This window comes from Chamaea fasciata, unplaced genomic scaffold (genome assembly GCF_029207755.1).
Source record: "Chamaea fasciata isolate MVZ Bird 193981 ecotype frontalis unplaced genomic scaffold, bChaFas1.0.hap1 SCAF_2, whole genome shotgun sequence".
NCBI classification, from domain to species: Eukaryota; Metazoa; Chordata; class Aves; order Passeriformes; family Sylviidae; genus Chamaea; species Chamaea fasciata.
Window position 1 is genome coordinate 30,029,160 of NW_027094087.1, and position 17,752 is coordinate 30,046,911.

The 17,752-nt window shown below is 36.5% G+C and overlaps 1 protein-coding gene across 1 annotated transcript in view; it reads left to right on the forward strand.

The window, feature by feature from the left end:
- ACER3 (alkaline ceramidase 3) overlaps nt 1-17,752 on the forward strand; it is a 53,572-nt gene that overhangs the window by 19,955 nt on the left and 15,865 nt on the right. Inside the window, exons 3-6 of the mRNA XM_066175559.1 lie at nt 6,377-6,429; nt 10,630-10,682; nt 12,815-12,896; nt 14,034-14,069. Coding sequence (XP_066031656.1) covers nt 6,377-6,429; nt 10,630-10,682; nt 12,815-12,896; nt 14,034-14,069 — 224 coding nt within the window. The remainder of the gene's footprint in view (nt 1-6,376; nt 6,430-10,629; nt 10,683-12,814; nt 12,897-14,033; nt 14,070-17,752) is intronic.

Genomic DNA, 17,752 nt, shown 5'->3' on the forward strand with positions numbered 1-17,752 from the left:
GGTCTTGTTCCGTGTGAGAAAAAGACATTTGAAGGTGATTCAGATTTGACAGCTGGTCTCAAAACTAGATTTCATAAAATTTCTGCGTTTCGCAGGATTTTTGTGTTTGCTATAGCTTCTGTCTTTATGGAGATTTTTGCCAGTCTTTGGAGCAAAAGGGATTGATAAATGTTACTTTTAAGACTGGCATGTTATGTATTTAGGCAGACTTTGTTGAAAAACACATATCCATATGCTAAATGTATCCTTGATACCAGTTAGACTGTAACATATACAAGGTGCAAATTCACAAGTTTTTAGCAAAGCTGATCTATGTGAAAGATAGGCAGCAACAATGCACTGCTTTGCTTATTGTCTGAGCACTTTCTAATTACCCATTTGTAGGCTTTCTGTGGTTTCAAATAATTACTAACTTTTGTCTCAGTATGAAACAGAGAGAATTCTTAAAGGTCAGGGTTTACTTTTAAAGACATGGTAAGAAATGGTGTGTAAATGTTGGCCGAAGTTGACTTTGGGTGTTCTTGAATGAAAGTGTCCCATACTGCCATTCTTTTTAAACTATGAAAAGGAGCCCTTTGAATTAAAACTCAGTTTGAAACTGTCTTCACCATGATTTGTGGCTACCTCTGTCAGTGACTGTTTATGGTGGACAGTGTGCTGCTATCTGACCAGAATGTCAGGCTGTCACACCAGACAGGCATTTCTCATACCCCATTTAATGTTTAAAATATTAAAAAAGAAACACCAAAAAAACTTGTCTTTGATCACAGTAAATACCTTGGACTTGGACTTTTTCCTGGGTTGCTGAGGGGGAGTTCAGCCTGCATTTAGACGGCAGTGCTGGAAGGCAGTCTTGAGTTCCATCTAGGCCCTGCTCATCAGTGACTGAGTTGGCTTTGATTCCTATCTGAAATGATAAATGCCTTGATTTTTATTTCATATTTTGGAACCTAACATTGAAGGTCTCTCCCAAAAGCATTTCCCTTCTGCTTTCTGTCTGCTTCAGTATTTGTAACCCTATTTTACAGTAGTTGAAAGATGTAAAGAAATGTAGAAGACTTTATAGAGTCTCAGTGAAAAACAGGAACAAGATGTTTTGGAATCACAAACCACTTAACATTTGCTCTACTACAGAATAAAAGCAGTGAATGAGAACATAAAAAGAATTTCAAATATGGTTGAAATGTGTCAGGAACATTGGCATTCTCTCTGTGCATGTGACTGAACAAGAAGCATACTGAAGTGGTGATAGAATAAGTGTACAGAAAATTTCTTTTTGTAAGAAAATACCAGACAGATTTTTTTTCTGTTGTATGAATTTAATTTATTAACAGGTTTCACACTCTTTATTTAATTAGTAACAAATAAATGTAGACTTAATCTGTGAAAAGATGGTGAATTTAACACCAGCTTGTGAGTTCATTTGAGGCAGTGTGCTTCATTAAAGAGCATGCAGCAGAGCTTTTTAACTGAGAGTTGTTTTGTCAAAGTAGAAATTCTTTAACAATTCTGCTGTGAAGATGGGGGTGGAAGGGAGGGCGCTTTAGTTAGGTTTTAACAATTTTGAATAGTTACTGAGGTTTTACAAGATACTAAAAGACAGCTGTCAAAGCCAACGTTAAAATTAAATTTGTTAGCATTTGAGAACATGAGGTGTTGTTTCTAGACATTATTTTGATCCAAATCAGCTGTTCCTTTTGCATACTTTCAGACATTTAGCTGATTGTCAGTTCCTTTGTGTTTTACCACACCATGTTCAGTGCTTGACTTTTATTCCCACAATTTCTTTGGTTGATATGTATTTACTTTTTAAAGTAAATGCATTTTGAATTATGGAAGCGCTGTTTGTTTCACATACATGGTAAGATCTTGGCAGCACAAGAAGGGATATTTCTAAATAATTGTTCAAATAAATTTCTTGTTCATACTGGTGCCAAGACTGAGTTACACTTTTCTACAAGGCTTTTGAGATACAGCACACTGTTCTCAGTCCTTTTTTCTGCTGCCTTTCAGCATAAAGTGCATGTTCTCAATTAACTCAGTAGGAACTGGATATGATTTTTAAGCTATAGAGAACCATTTAATCTACGTATAAATGATGAAGAATAATCTTAAGCCCTTATTTCAGTATGTTGCATCACCTGAAGTAGGTGGAACAAATCATTGGACCATTACTATCTCAAGGAATTAGCAGCCGGTTTTGAGTAGTTCCTTTGATGCTGGGATATTGTATCAGGTTCTACACAGGCCAGTTCCTCATGCATCCTGGGGAACTGTGATTCTGAAATGTTCATATTCTAAAAGTGTCTTGATTTTTAAAAAATGGTGGGGGTGTGTGTGTATGTATAGATAGATAAATATATATAAAGAAGTCTAACTTCTGGACCTAAGAAAATAAGAAAGCATTCAGTGAAGTAATGTTTGTTAGATACTTCACTTGAAATTTTGAAGGATTGTTCTGGTTTGTATTTGTTTGGCCTATTTATTAGGGCTCAGTCATTCAAGCAGTGTCAAAGTGGAGGAAAGAAAAAAGGTGCAAATTTTTTTCTGTATTAGGCATAGCCATAGGAACTCTTAAGCAACTTACTGAATTTAATTTCCAGTGAGACTCTGTGCCTGTGAAAACGGTTGTCAGAATGTCTTCAGTCAGATTTAATTCCCTTCCTCTTACCTAACACCTGTAGAGAAGCTCCCAGGGCCGTGTCAGTGTTGGTAAATCAGCTGTGGTTGGGAACCTTCCTGAGTGCTGAAGCCAAGCAGCGTAGAACAGCCGGTGTCTGTTCATCTCAGCCTCCAAAACCAGGTGACCACATGCAGCTTCCCTGCTGAGTTCGGGCCCTGGGCTCTGCCAACTACTGAGCTGTGCCTGGAAGCTGCCTGGGGAAAGTGCTCCTTGGAACAGGCCACATTCATATCACAGGCTCTTCCAACTCACTAGTGCAGACACTTGTACTGCAATGGCTGGGAATAGTACCAGCCGAGCTGGAATTTAATTGTACAGCTGGACCTCTGGAGTAACCAGTGTCTCTCATGTCTCTTGTGCTGTGGAGGGAAACCATTACAACACAAAACAATCCATTAAAATGAGATAATTTAATTCTACTTTTTCATCTTGTTCTATTCTTTAACTTTTAATGATACAGCGTGTTGTTGTTACCTTTAATTAAGTTCTATCATTGTAAAAAAATAAAATGGAATTCATCTCCAAATTAAAACCTATATGTCTACCTCTGCAGTCAGTAAAGCCAGGAGAATCATTTGACTTTCTCTAAAATACCTGTTTGGCAAGCTGCATTACTCTTAATAATGACATTCTCTAAGTGGAAGCTTTGACACCTAGTTCATGTGTAGATACCTAAATAAAGGTGTTTGTATCTCTGAAATCCTAATAAGCAGCCTTTTCTGTAGAAGATTTAGGCTCATCATGAGAATTTTGAGCACTGATGGATTGTTACATCAAACTGAATTATCACTGATTATGTGATGCTTTCTAAAACTATTGAAAAAAATCCCTCTAGGCTTTAAATCCTAGAGGTTTATAGGGTTCATATATAGAGCTGGATCTTCTGTATAATATTAGATTATTTCTAGCCATAGGTATTGCCCTTAAGTTTTTTGACAGTTCGTGTATGAAGTAAAGTTTGTAGATGCATTGTTTTTACATCATCATAACACCACTGTTCTAGTCACTGGCAGTAGCCACACAGAGCATTTGTTGCAGTACGGAAAAAGACCCTGTTAGTCTACATGGAACAGCAACCCTGACTTTGCATTTCTGGTCTTCTGAAGTGCCATTTTGATCTCATAATATTGTGACTTAATGTGTATTCTGTGCTTACTCCATAATTTATATATATATATATCCCCTGTAACTTGGGAGGTTCATGGATGTAAAAATGCCAAGTGACTTGTAGTATGTATGAAAAGTGAGTTAGAGTAGTTAGAGAGGAAATGGAACTTACTGCTTCAGATGGTGTTAAAGCTTCCCAAACAATATTCAGGTTTTAGTGAGTTAAGCTCCTTTGCAAAAGGAAAGACCTAAAATAGGAAAACTGTAACCCCTGCTTACAAGGTAAGGAGCAAATTTATTGTTCAGTGTGTCAGTGGCTGTATGGGAGAATTGCTTCTCTTGAAAACTTGTGTCATTGCAGTGATCGTGATCACTCATATTTTGAAAAGTACAGAGCTGGCAGAATGTCTCATTGCAGATGGTTTTTGTGACGTAAACATTTCTTAGAAATGTCTCAAGCCTGGAACTGTAAGATCTATCCCTGTAAGCTTTTCTTCTTTCAGATATCTATTTTATATAGGTAGATGCTCTAGCTAAAATACACATTGTTCTACAATGCATAGTAAAATTTCATATTCAGAGAAACTCCAGATGTGATTACTACACAGAACCAAGAGGGGTTCTATTCATTTTAACTGTAGAAATTAACTATAGTCATTGGATTAATTCCTTCAAACACTAATATCTGCAGCATTCTTCATTTTTTCAAAGACTGAAGAAGAAAAATTAATCTAGAAATAATTGCTTCTTATCGCGTAGGAGGAAGGGAAGGAGTTCAGTTGCTGATTGTTGAGATTTCTTAATCCAAATAACACTAACAGAAACAAACAAGAAAGCCCCTGCAACATATTTTGTTAATTTAAAATCTGTTGGAATTTCTTATGCAATGATTTTACCCATACTTGAAAATGACATTTGTTACAAATTGTAAGAGTTTGTATTCTGTGACAGCCAGGATAATGGATGGCACTGTTTTAATGATGATCTTAATGGGTTTTTTCCTCTAGAATGAACAGTTGTTGTCATATATTTATTCTGTATACATAGAAAATGGCTATGAGAATTTCTCACTAGAATCTCAATGAAGGTGAAAGCAGTTGTTGCTTATCATTTGGAAAGATTTTTCAAAAGCCAACCAATGTAATCAGAGTTTACAGAAGTGCATGTGGTTGTTTATTTTCTGGCAGGAGCGGTGCTTAATTTTCCCAGAGAAATAACGACATTGAGGTGTTTGGCAATACATTTTGAAATGTTGCTGTATTACAGTTTTGCGTTTCAATAAAGCTACATACTTAGGTATTTAATTTCATTGAGTAAGTGTAATAATCACAGTTCTAGTTAATAACATCTAAGGAAGCATCTCTAGACATGTCTCTTGACTGTTTGGCAATCCTTTACAGTGTGCACAGAACGCGATTTCTTGTTTATGCATCAGTGAAACTTGACTGGTGTGTGTAGGCAAGGAGATACTCTACTCACAAAATATGGCAGCACTACTCAGTAATCAAGGCCTGAGTGCAAATTACTTGGCTTTCTCTGAAACTACAGTCTGAGGTAAAACATAATTTCTTGAAGGAAGACAAGACATCATGTTGCTGTACTTGTTCTTGCAAAACGAAACTGAGCTGGTGCTTAATGAGTGTTTTACTGGTAATATTTCTAAGTAATGAATGATGCATTAAATACTGTACCAACTTTGCTCTAAACAGAGAAATCCAACTTCCAAGAGACATTATTCACACCTTATTAAAAAAACTGTATAGGCAAAAAGTAATAGAAGTAGTTTCAGAAGTAAATTCAAAATGTGTAAAGGTAGTATTTCAAATAAATAGAAATTATTTCTTAGCAGCTCATCTTTCTATAGAGAAGGCCCAGAAATGATGATCTCATTTCACAAAACAAATACATCCTATGTGGGATTGGTTTGTTTACCTTGAATTTCTAGTTCTGAGTTCTGGTAGGAATTCACTTCTGCTTTTGAATCACAGAATAGTCTTGAGTTGGAAGGGAGCCACAAGAATCATCGAGTCTAGCTCTTAAATGAACAGCCCCTTTGGATATCAAACCCCAGACCTTAGTGTTATTAGCACCATGTTTTATGGAGACAACAAAAAGCTTTTGGTAAAATACATGTTTTAAAACTGGACAGTAAGCAGAAATATTGAGAGGCTTCCAGGAGTACTAATTATTGAACAAAGCTTTGCCTTATAGAAGGGTTGGAACAGAGAAATTTTAATTTACTTAAAAAAAAAAAAGAAAAAGATAAAGTGATATATAATATTCCGTTCATTCTGGGTTCCCTCTGCTCCTCTTCTCTTTGAGATTACACCCAGCTCATAGGATACAGTATTGAGAGGAGATAAGGAGGACACTCACACCCAAAGCCCCTAAATTCAGGGATTTCACTGGTGACTAATATATAAAGTAGAAGGCTATGGAAAAAATTTGAATTCATCCCTGCAGTGGAATGCTGATATTCTAATTTCTTTTTCAGTGTTAAGCATGCATTTCATGCATTTAAGTTAATGTACCTGAAAATTTTTCCTGTGTACTATTATGCTGATGATAGTTTTGATTTGTTTTCAGCTGTAGGATTGGGATCTTGGTGTTTCCACATGACCCTGAAGTATGAAATGCAGGTGAGTACTGATAAGTAGCTGTGAATCATTTTCTGTGTGTATCTTGCTGTACAGCCATATTGCCATTTCTTGGCTAGATGAAACATGCATAAAATGAGTTAATCTACCTTAAGTGTCATTGTACATGACTCCTGCTCTCAACAAGCAGTAATGCAGGTCTTGTTTCAATAGGTATTTTCCACCGGTTATATACAGAAATATATACTTGCATCTAAAATAAGAGCTATCATCAATTGCTTTTGTTGGTAGAGAACACTTTATCCTTTAGGAAATCATGTTATCTCTTTACACAAAATGTTATTTTAAAATTCCCACAGCTTTGGCATAATAGTAAGCAGTATAAAGTAGAGTTATTGCCATTTATTGTAACTTTTCTCATCTTTATGTTTCTACGTTTTCTATGTTTCTATGTTTTTATCTTGATGTACCTGTAGCATTAATACTGAAATCAGTATCTTCTGAGTAGTGGTAATTAATTCATTTTTCTCTCTTATTTTTGAGTAGACAGCATTCTATAAAAAGTCACAAGACAAAGGGATTGTCCTGGTATTTCCTGTTTTCTAAAGGGACACAGGAGTTCTTGTCCTGTTGTCCTCTTTTAGGTCTGCAAAGATTAAGGAAATGCATCTTTGAATTAAAGTCAGGGTGAGGTGGGATTTTGTTCAAAATTAAGAAACCTACATTTAAAAATCTGTGCTGGAAGTCTTTGTTCCCACCACAGTCAATGGAAATACAGTTAAATCAGTGGAGTGGAGAGAGGCAGTTGGCTGGGCTGAATCATTCTCCAGACTCCACTGGCAATCTTTGCTCAAAAAAGATTCATTTTTCTAAACAGAGATGTTTAGTGTTATTTTAGACCCTGTGAGTGTTCTGTCAAGCCTCCAGCTTCCGTAACACAGAGGTGCAGGTTTCTTAGACTCTCACCACATCTGCCAGTCTTGGATGGGTATTGGAGGTGACAGAGCATCTCAGGTGGCATTAGGCAGCTTTGCTGTGGCAGCTGAATTGAGTCCTGCATTTCTGCTGATCACAGTGGGGCCTACATATTGCTGATGGTTTGATGTTTGCCTCCATAATGCTCTGGTTTGTATCTCTGGCACGTGGTGGAGACTGTCAGCTTCCACAGAGCATACTGTGGTCACCATGCAAGAATATTTGGTGCTTTTCTTGGCATGAAAAAAGTGGTTTGTAGAGCCATTTCACCACTTCATCCCAAACTGGGGTGCCATTCACCTGCATTAGGTGTTTAAACTGCCTTGAATTTCTACCTTTTCATATTACTTCCCTCAGCTTCTTGTTCCTATTGTGGTCAGTATTTCAAATCCTCTTTCTCACACTGATGCAGAGGTGAGCAAGGGCACCCTGAAATCATGATCATAAAAATGATCCAGACTTAAAAGCTTTTGTGAAGGGGGAGATTGTGGCTTTTTGCTTTTTTTTCGTTTTGGGTGGGGGATTTTTGGGGTGTTTTTTGGTTTTGGTTGGGATTATTTTTCAGTTGTTGTTGGAGGTTTTGTGTCTGTGTGTGTAGAGGCTTTATTTTAATCCAAATCACTTTGCTGCTGCTTGCCCAGTACTTCTGGTGTTGCATCAGAACAACTAAGGGGCCTATGGACTGTGGTAAATAAAGGGGGGCAGAAGCAGATGAGAGGGAAGCAGGAATGTCTTGCATCATCTTGTCTACTGATGTAAAAGGCTTCGTGTGAGGCAGAGAAAGTACATTTATCTTGGCAGCCAAGTGAAATCCACAAGTGGTCCGTAATTATTCCAATTGTTTGCTTACTGATCACCATGGAGGAAACAGTTCAACCAGGAAATAAACTTTTCTCATTCACTTTATCTCTTGTTATGGTTAAAAATCAGCATAGCTATTTCAAGGAGATTTTTTTTTACATTTGTTTTGCAGCCTTAATACTCTAAATGATGGATTCAGTTTGCTTAAGAAAAATGTGAAGGCTGCTGTTCTTGAAAGCAGTTGTTTAGAATACTTCTGAGGAGATCACTCCTTTTTCTGTTATTTTTATGGGAATCTGCTTGATTGGATTCTTGAAGAATGCACAAAATGCTTATTTAGCCAGTGAAATCAGCTCCCTGAGTTCCCTTCTTTCCATAGTTCTTCATTGTCCAGGCATGCCTTTGACAGTACTCCTAGAAGCATTAATTCCTTTGGATATAGAAGTCATTGTCTTCTGCATGCAAATTCTAGTTAAGATCTTTTGAGAGGCTCTTTGTTGCTACTGTAATGTCACTGAGATGCTGCCAGCATATGAACTTAAGAGTGTAATCATCTGTCCAAATTTGAAAAATTTTCCTATATTGTATTTCTCATTCTTCCCCCGCCTTTTTATGAGGTGTTAAATGACTCACACTCTTTAACAGCCACATGAATTAATCCTGTAGCTAATTCCTATCAGACTTGGAAAAGCACATCTCTGAATTTGTAAAATACTATTACTATGAAGCTGAATTCAGCTATTGCATCTATTTTGTTCCCTCTAAGGCATCACAGCAAAGATAAACTACTGCGATGGCAAGGTGCCACCGAACATGCCTGTTAACTTCAGCTGCTATCAATGTTCCTGATACTGTCCTTGTGCTGCCTTTTGTGGTCCCTGACCCTGTAATGAACAGGTCCTGGGATTTAAACCTTGCTCTGCAAGGTTGGTTGTGTGCTGGCTCAGCACCTGGACCTGGCTTCCTCTAAGTCAGACCAGTCTGATCTCCTCTCTGCCTGGAATCAGTGGCAGTGTGGGGGAAGAAGCAACATCTGCCCTATCAGTGGCAGCTGGGCAGCAGAGCTGTTTAGCTCTCTTGTGAAACAGTTTCTCAGCTTTATATTAACAAAATCAAAACAAGCAAAGCAGCTAACAGCTCACACTCAAGATAATACATCTCTTTCCTTCCATAAAGAATTAGATCCACTTTTTTTCTTTTCTTTTCTTCCACAGTAGGAAATTTCAAAGCTAAAACAAAGTTTTTGACCATGCAGTTAGAAAATTACCCCAAACCAAGCAGAATCAGGGTGGCTTTATAAAAGGGTTTGTGTAAGCTGCTTACTGCTCTTAACAAGCCTCATTGTTTAGAATAACATGGTTATGAAGTGGTTAAGTATCTTGTAGCATTAGTAGGGAAGCAATTTCTTTTACAGGCACAGCCATCAAGAGCTTTGAGTGATGATAGAAAAAGGTCAAAATCTTTTTTGCATCTAGTTCTTGTTTTTCTTAGAAGTCAAGTTCTAAAAGTTCTAAAAGCCCTTACTATTAATGTTTACTTAACATATTAGAAATCAGGGGCTGTGGATCTTCATTGATCCATTTGTACCCTTTTTCATTTCCATGATTTTCAGTCCTTCTTAAAAGGAGGTGAGTTTAACTGCATATTTATAAGCAGAAATTCATGAAAGTTCTTTGATGAGAAGTTTTGCAAGAAAATGATGCTATGATTCTTTTTCCTGCTAATGTTAAATGGCAATTTTGAGTGTACCTGCTATTGAGAAATCAACTCTCTTGTGATTACAACTTTAATTCCATTCTATAAAGGTGGCAAGTTCCTGGAGAAGTAATTGTTTTAGCTGTAACACACCAGTCTTCTCTCAAAGTATAAAAAATTATTTAAGACAATTAAACATTATATGCAGCCATAATTTCTGGGGGAAGACCCCAACAAAGAAGCCCACAAAAACCCCACATCAAACAAACAAAACACACTGTCTCTGAATTAAAACAATGTAAGAAATTTCTAAAATTAGGAAGAAAACATGAGAGCATATTGCCCATCCTAATAGGCTAAAATTGTATTCTGTGCTGTAGAAAAATCAGGTTTCAATTTCTTTGTCAAGAAAGAAGACACTTCTGACTGTAAGGCCATAGGTGGGATGGTCTTCTTCAGCCTGGCTTTACAAAGCTAATTCCTACAAATATTTTAAGAGGTGTGAGCAGCAAAAATGTCAAGATTCTTTGAAGGTGTGGGCGTTTATGAAGCATAAATTCAAGACATTCAGAGTAATAAGCTTTTTAATGCAGCAGCTTCAGTAGGTGAACAGGGTTTGACGGTGCTACGTGTTAGAGTACAGTCAAGAAGATGGATATCCAAATGACTTAAAAGCTCCTGTTTACTTAAGACTTATCTCTCCTTAATTAACTTAGACAAGCTTGTGACTTAAAAGTAGCTTTCATGTTTTGATGTTTTTGCTTTTTATAGCTGTTGGATGAACTGCCAATGATATACAGTTGTTGTGTGTTTGTCTACTGCCTGTAAGTATTGGTTAATTTTTTTCCCTGAATTATTATGAAATGTTAACTTTTGAAATATAGAGTCTCTGAAGCCAAATTTAGCATATATATAGAGAAAGCTTCTATTGCTTTCAGTGAGACCTGTTTTTGTACAGCATTACGATATTAAAGTACCAGGCTGGCTTTAGTCCTAGTTTTTTGCTAATTTAGATACATTTTACCAGTGTTTTTTAAAGTAGGAAAAAAAACCCCACTCATTAAAGACTTAGCACAGTATACAATCAGAGCTCAGTGCTACTTGTATAAAAACAGCAGACATAATAAAATCAACTTCAGTAATGCCTACAAAATTAGCAACATAATAATTTATTGGAGCTGGATTTCTATGATGTAGTTTGGCTGGAAATGCAAATTTCAGGTTTCTGGCTAAGCCTGCTTTTCACTCATCTGGAAAATTAAAGGGACAATATGCGGAGTTGAATGCAGATTTTGGGGAGAGTGTCTTGGAACATGCATGACAGCTTAATGCAATGCCAGAATGTGTTCTCCCATTTAATTTTGAGAGCAATGTAGCATTTGACAACTATAAAGATACTCTAAGTTGGCTTTTTCTTGCCTGTTGCTGCAAGGTCTAGATTTAATATGATTTGTTCTGTCACTTGGCAAATCCAAATGATAAATCAACTTTTTGCAGACAAAAACAGAAAAAAACCCATCTTTTTTGCTTTTGAACATATCAAATATTCAGCTGCTGAAAATTGTGATGTCTTGGTGAAGATTACTGGTAGCTTGCAATGGAGATGGGATGCTTTAGGACTAAACCCCTTTCTATGGAAATTGCCCTCAGTTTGTGACTCATATATTAGTGTGATTTGTACAAACTCAGGACCAGAATCATAATGCCTCTTTTAGCAGAAATACTTCCATTGTAGCTCCCTCTCTCCTTGAAATTGCTGTTGCATTTGTCTGATTTGAATGTGATTGGAAAAAAGGATGCGAAATGGCTATAAAAATATATCTGATTTTTTTTTTTTTAGTGCAGTGTTTATTATATTCAAAAGCACTGAAGTCTGTTACTGCATTTATAGCTACAATAAGATTCTGTGTATGTAGGTCTGGTAGCAATTAAAATGCTCAAAAAAATGAGCTAATGTGTAGTTTAGGAGGCCTTTAATAACTGTTTTGGTTTGCTTGAAGGTAGGTTGCAGGTGGTTATGCACAGGACATTCCCTTATGCATCATTCAGTCCTGCTGATTCTCAAGCTGTATAATTACTTCAGCAAACCATTTTGCAATGTTGCGCATTGTGATGCCTTTAGACTTTTTGTTTCCCAAATGTGATTTTATTTCCTTTTATCAGTTTATGATGGTGTATATTTCTCCAAGTTTATAAACAAAGGAACTAGACAGATGTAACTTGGAATTATATAGACAACTTCCCCCAGCCTTGATGATAATAGGCTTCTCAAAATTCATTTTTGTTGGATTTTTTTGACTTTTTTTCTGATGGAGATACAGTCTGGCATGTGTGTGTATTTCCATCACAACTGAGACGGAGGTGAAGTGTAGAGATTTTGAAGGTAATTTTAATTGGTTGTTTTACATACTGGGAGTAGTCAGGTGATTTTACCTTCCACTTCTACCAGTACACAATCTAGCAAATTTGCTGCACTGCAACCATAGTGAAGCCATAAACAATCTACATTTTAACATATCTGAGTTGACTGTTTTGTAAGGCAGTCCTTTTCCTACACTGCTGCTTGCTCAGTTATGTTTTTGACAGCTGTGTTGCACTTTAAACTAATTTCTAATTTGCCATCCATTATCACCCTGTAAGCACCTTTTGAAAACACTTCTGCTTCACAAACTCTTTTCTTAGGGTGGGTTATTTCTTGGCATATGCTTGAGCTTATTGCTGTTAGAGGTTTTTTTGCCTGTGATTTTTTTGGATTCTTAAAAGAATATTTATTGTTGAGAGTATATTTTTTTTTCTTTAAATAATGCATCTTTATTGGAGGAGTTAGAATTTCTTGAGGGGCCTAAGACTAATTTGGATCAATTTTCCTGCAAATTTTTTAATATTATACCTTGGAAATTGCCTTCATTATAGGTAAGTGATGAATGTGATCTCTCTCCTTTATCCTCTCTTCCAGGTATGAATGTTTCAAGTACAAGAATACAGTCAATTATGCACTGCTTTTCTTGTTAATAACATACAGCGTCGTAGTCAGCATAGTAAGTAACTTTTTCTAACATGGCATTTTCACCCTTAGGTTGGCAGTTTTTCTGACAGTGGAGGAATGTTATAGAGGCAATACTAAATCTCTGTCACTTCCAGTCAAGACAAATTATTCTTTTGTTGGGAAAATTATGTTGCTGGCCAGAGAAACCTGAAACCTTTCTATCTAAACCACTGTATAGAATAAAGAAGGAAGAAAACCAATAATCCAGTTGCTAGAATAGAAATGTGAGAAAAACCGTTGCCATTGACTTGATATGAGGCCTTGGATAAGTTGTGTTCCTCACCTTCTCTCATGTTAATTCGTCTGTAGAAGTAAGAATCATTCTGTTTGACTGCAAAAAAGTGAACTGTGATACCCAGTCCAGGATGCAGACTGGTGTCTTAAAACAGGCAGAATAAGAGAAGAACTTAGCTGTTAGTTAAAATGCTTCTAATTTTTTTGTGTCACAGCTAACATGACTCCCTTTGTCAGGGGAGTGTTCCTCCTTTGTGAATAAATTCAGTTTCATGCTGGCAGTCAACCACAGATGGAATTTCCTATGTAATTTTTATTGATAACTATTTTTCATTTTTTTAAAAATTAAAGTATTATTAAAAGTCATCTTCAGCTGCCAAAATACTTGCCTCTTCTCTTCTGTTTCTCCTAAAATCTTTTACACTTGTGGCACATTATGCCTAAGATCTAGTGCCCTTCTCTCTTCTAAAAGGCAAATTAAATTAACTGTATTACAAATAGGAAGAACTACTAGCTTTAGTGTAAAAGTAATTGAATTGTTAAATTATTGTCAAAAACAGTAATTACAAAGTTGAGTATGTTTTTTTCTTGCAGTGCATATTGAGAACATCTGGTAACTTCAGCATCTTAATTGTTTTTTTATGCGTTCAACTCTATCAAATTAGAAGCCTTATGTTAGATGTTAATATTTCTATTTGTGCCTCTTAGTTTAAAATAATTCCACAGTTAAAACCTCAGGGTCTGCCAGAGGGAACTTCAAATGTTTGATGGAATTTAATGGTGCATGGATAGGCACTCATGGCTTGATTCTAATGGGAGAAGCCTTGGCAATATTTAGATGAATAATGTTATGATGGTTCTGTTGCAAATGATTTCTCTTTTTTAATCTTTCCAGGTTTATCTAGATTTGAAAGAGCCTGTATTCCATCAGGTAAGTCTTACTCTGTTGGAACAGCTAATTTTGATTTTTAATTATGCTGTTACAATGGAATGTGCTATGGTATTTTACTGCTAGAAGAAAGATGGAAGGAAAGCGCAATTTGCTGTTGCTGTCATGTCACCATCCTCTTACTTAGTGGCCTGAAAAACTAGAATGCTTCAATATGCATTGTGTTTTAGCTTTTGACCTCTTATTTCCCATGGTTTTCATCAGTGGCAAGTGAAATGAGGTGACCCTAAGGTGTGTGTGAGAGAGGAACAGCTAAATGAGTCTTTTTCTGCTGCTTTCCATTAGTAGCTGCTTTGAAACTATGACTTTACATCATAAGATGGCTTGACTGACTTAGCACCACGTTCTTCTTGCTGCTTGGGTTTTTTTAACTACTCAGTTTTACTTTGTGGAAATTCAAGGTGACTTTAAGCACAGAATGCCTTCTAGGGTTATGTTGCAGACTGCTTTGTATCGGCTTAATGGCATATTTGGTACAGACTCCTTTTGTAGCAGCCCAGGAATATTAATATGCATCCCCTGCCTGTGGGGATAGAACTTGCATCGCTTACTTCTTCACAGGAGGTTAGAAATAATGCTCATTTCTGTATGCCGTGGGTAGGTTGCCTCATTTATGATTTTTTTGATTAGGGATAACAGCTGAAAAATTGCCAAGCAAAAAGCACTGAGCTCTTTGCAGGACAAAGCTTTGAAGCCTTAATTTTTGAAATTGGTAGTTCCGCTGCTTGTCAAAATGTGTCTGCTGCATCAGCAGTTGTAAAAATGATATGTGGCTCCTGTTGGTGGATTACTGAAGTGCTGATCAAGAGAATAAATCTTCTGCTGCTCCAAATAATCTCCCCTAGAAACAGGAATTGTTTGTTACCCTACCTGTAGATAAAAGAGAAAATTGCAGTGTGGAGTCTTTTGGTGATATTAACTAAATCCTCTCTTTATTTCCCCTACTTACATTTCCAGCAGAAAGATACTGGCTGGGATGAAAGTGACAATTTCTGGTGCTTTTACTGAGCTTGTCATAACTGGTTTTGAATGAAGTGATTTAGAGTAGTTTTGTTAACAACGGTGGCAAAATTTACTATTTATAATGAATTTTTATCTCTTTAATCAATTATTTGTCCAAGCTGCATTTATTGGAATAAATACATCACAGCTTCACTATATTCTGGTTTTATGCATTAGCATAGTTATTGCCCCATGTCACAAAAACTAAAACAATAGATATTATAATACTTTGGGAAAGAGGGAAATAGGGAAACTTTAAACTCTTGTCCCAGACCTTTAATTTTCAGCATCTGGTTTCTCTTAGGTTCAGAATATGAATTCCCTGTTATAATTTATACATGAAGAATCAATGTAGAAAATATTTGGATCCCATGAAAGTGTTGGACTTTTTACAATTCTTTGCAAATTGATTTTTATGGAGAACATACAGTTATAGCCAAATTCTAACTGTTCAAGTACTGTACTCATTTTTTCATGGTCTTTGCCAAATATGTTGTAAATCCTGAGGAAGTATTTCCCTGACTGCACAGCTAAGCAATGTTATTTTCTTAATACTTATGCATTATTTTAGAGTGCATTAAAAAAAAGTTAAATAATTTCTGTAAGCATTTTCAAACTGAATTGCTCACTTAGACTTGAAATAAAATTAAATATGTTCATGCAATCATAGTTTAAATCACGATCCTTCTAACTGAGTTAGAAAGCAGCATCAGGAGATAAAGCATAATTGGTTCCTCTAGGTGTTTGTCTGTGATCATTTCAAGCTGTCAGCCTAGCAAAAAGAGGAGGAACTACAAGGATAGCTTTTTATTGTTCATTGTTTCAGTATGGATTGTGGGGTTTTTCCCTCTGGAAGGAGGCCAGTGAGAATGGAAAAAAGGATCCTGTTATATTTAGCAACCAGAATCCAAGCTTCATTTTTCCCCAAATTACTTTCTACTTGTCTTTCCAATTTAGGCTCATAAATTGCCAGCTGCCAGCAGAGCAAAAAGGTGATTTCAGTTCGTTATCCAGGGTAACAGAGACCAACTTCTTTTTCTGCATCCACATATTAAGGGAGATCTTTAAAGGTTTTAGTGCTTCAACTGAAGGAGGGATGAGATGCATGTTTCAGGCAGTTGGAGGCAGGACGTCATTAGAAGGCAAACACCAATTCCTGCTTGACAACTGATCTAGTATTTTTTGCAACATCATTAATTAAATGCAATATATTAATGGTCGTTACAGGCATATATTTTCTTGTTTATGTTCAAATCTCTCAGGCTAGAGCACTATTAGTCCTAATTTTCAAGGTGCTAAACAACCCTACGTCCCAGCTGCCTGGTTATTTTTAAGGCAGCATCATTGTCACAGAAAACAGCTGTGCTTCTCTCTTTTCCATCTGGCACACAAATTTATTTTCTGATGTGAATTTGATTGGGGAACTCAACAGGTTGAAACTCTTCTCGGAATTAATTTTAAATCAGATTAGTTGTTCATCCCTGTTTACCACATGTATACAAGGAAAGGGCAGGGGAAGAATGGCTCCTAGTGTGAAGTAGCCACAGACATACAGAGACAGCCATGGAAGTAGAAGTAGTTATTCTGGAAGTTAAACTTTCAACTCAAGTCGTACAAGTAGCCTTCTTCCTAATATAATGAGGCCTAGGAAGCTGTCACATGCAAAGCAATGTGTTCCATCCTGATTTTTCTGCTTGCTGCATACCGTATCTGATCACTTGTAGTGATCAAAAACGTCAATCAGCTAGTGGGCCAAGCTATGTGAATAGTGAAATAGTTCTAAAAGCCTGTTTTATTTGTGTAGTCGTGTGCTGAGACACTGTGAGGCAAATTTTAGCAAACAAATAATTTAAAGGTTAATGGAAAACTAGATTAAATAGCTGTTTCTTCTACATTAGGAAATGTGATGTGAAAAATAGGCATTCTATAATGTTCTTGTGGTGTCCCATGAGAAACCAAGCCAGCTGGAGAAGCAGATCAGTAGGAGGACTGCAAATAGGGTAAGGTAGTGACTAGTGAAAAATGACTAAAGGAGATTATGAAAAAGCCTGACTTTTCTTGGAATCAGTTGTGGGACTGTTTTGTTTGGTTGGTTTCCTTTCTAACAATGTGTAGCAGGAAAAAGAAGATTGTACTTCTGGTATTTGTGATGATACAAACTTCAGAGTTATCACTGAGTACTGGGGAGGAAATGAAGAGATAACTGAGAGAGACCCTGAGGACAAAGATGAGGACTGACTCAAAACGGAAGAGATGCACTGACGGACAAATACAAATCATTCTCGTTCTAAACTGTTCACAAATCACCTAAGGAGGGCAGGGAGTGCCTGGATGTGTTCACTGTTTACAGCATAACAACGTGACCAGGGTTGGTTTTTTTTTTAAACTAATGATAGACGTAAAATAGACACATATTGACTGTACTTCTTCAGGTTACTTTGAGTAAGAGGAAGAAAATAAGGATGGCAGGAAAAGGTATTTCATTTGCCTTAATAAAAAAGTTAATAGATTTTTTCTCTAGGTGTGTTTTAAATATACAAGTGCAAAGAAGAAACTGAAATCAAGGTGAAATGTGTATATAGAAGTACATAAGGGAGCCTGAAACCACATGAAGAATATGTTATGTCCAGGCACAACCTGTTCAGACTGCAGGATTCACCATT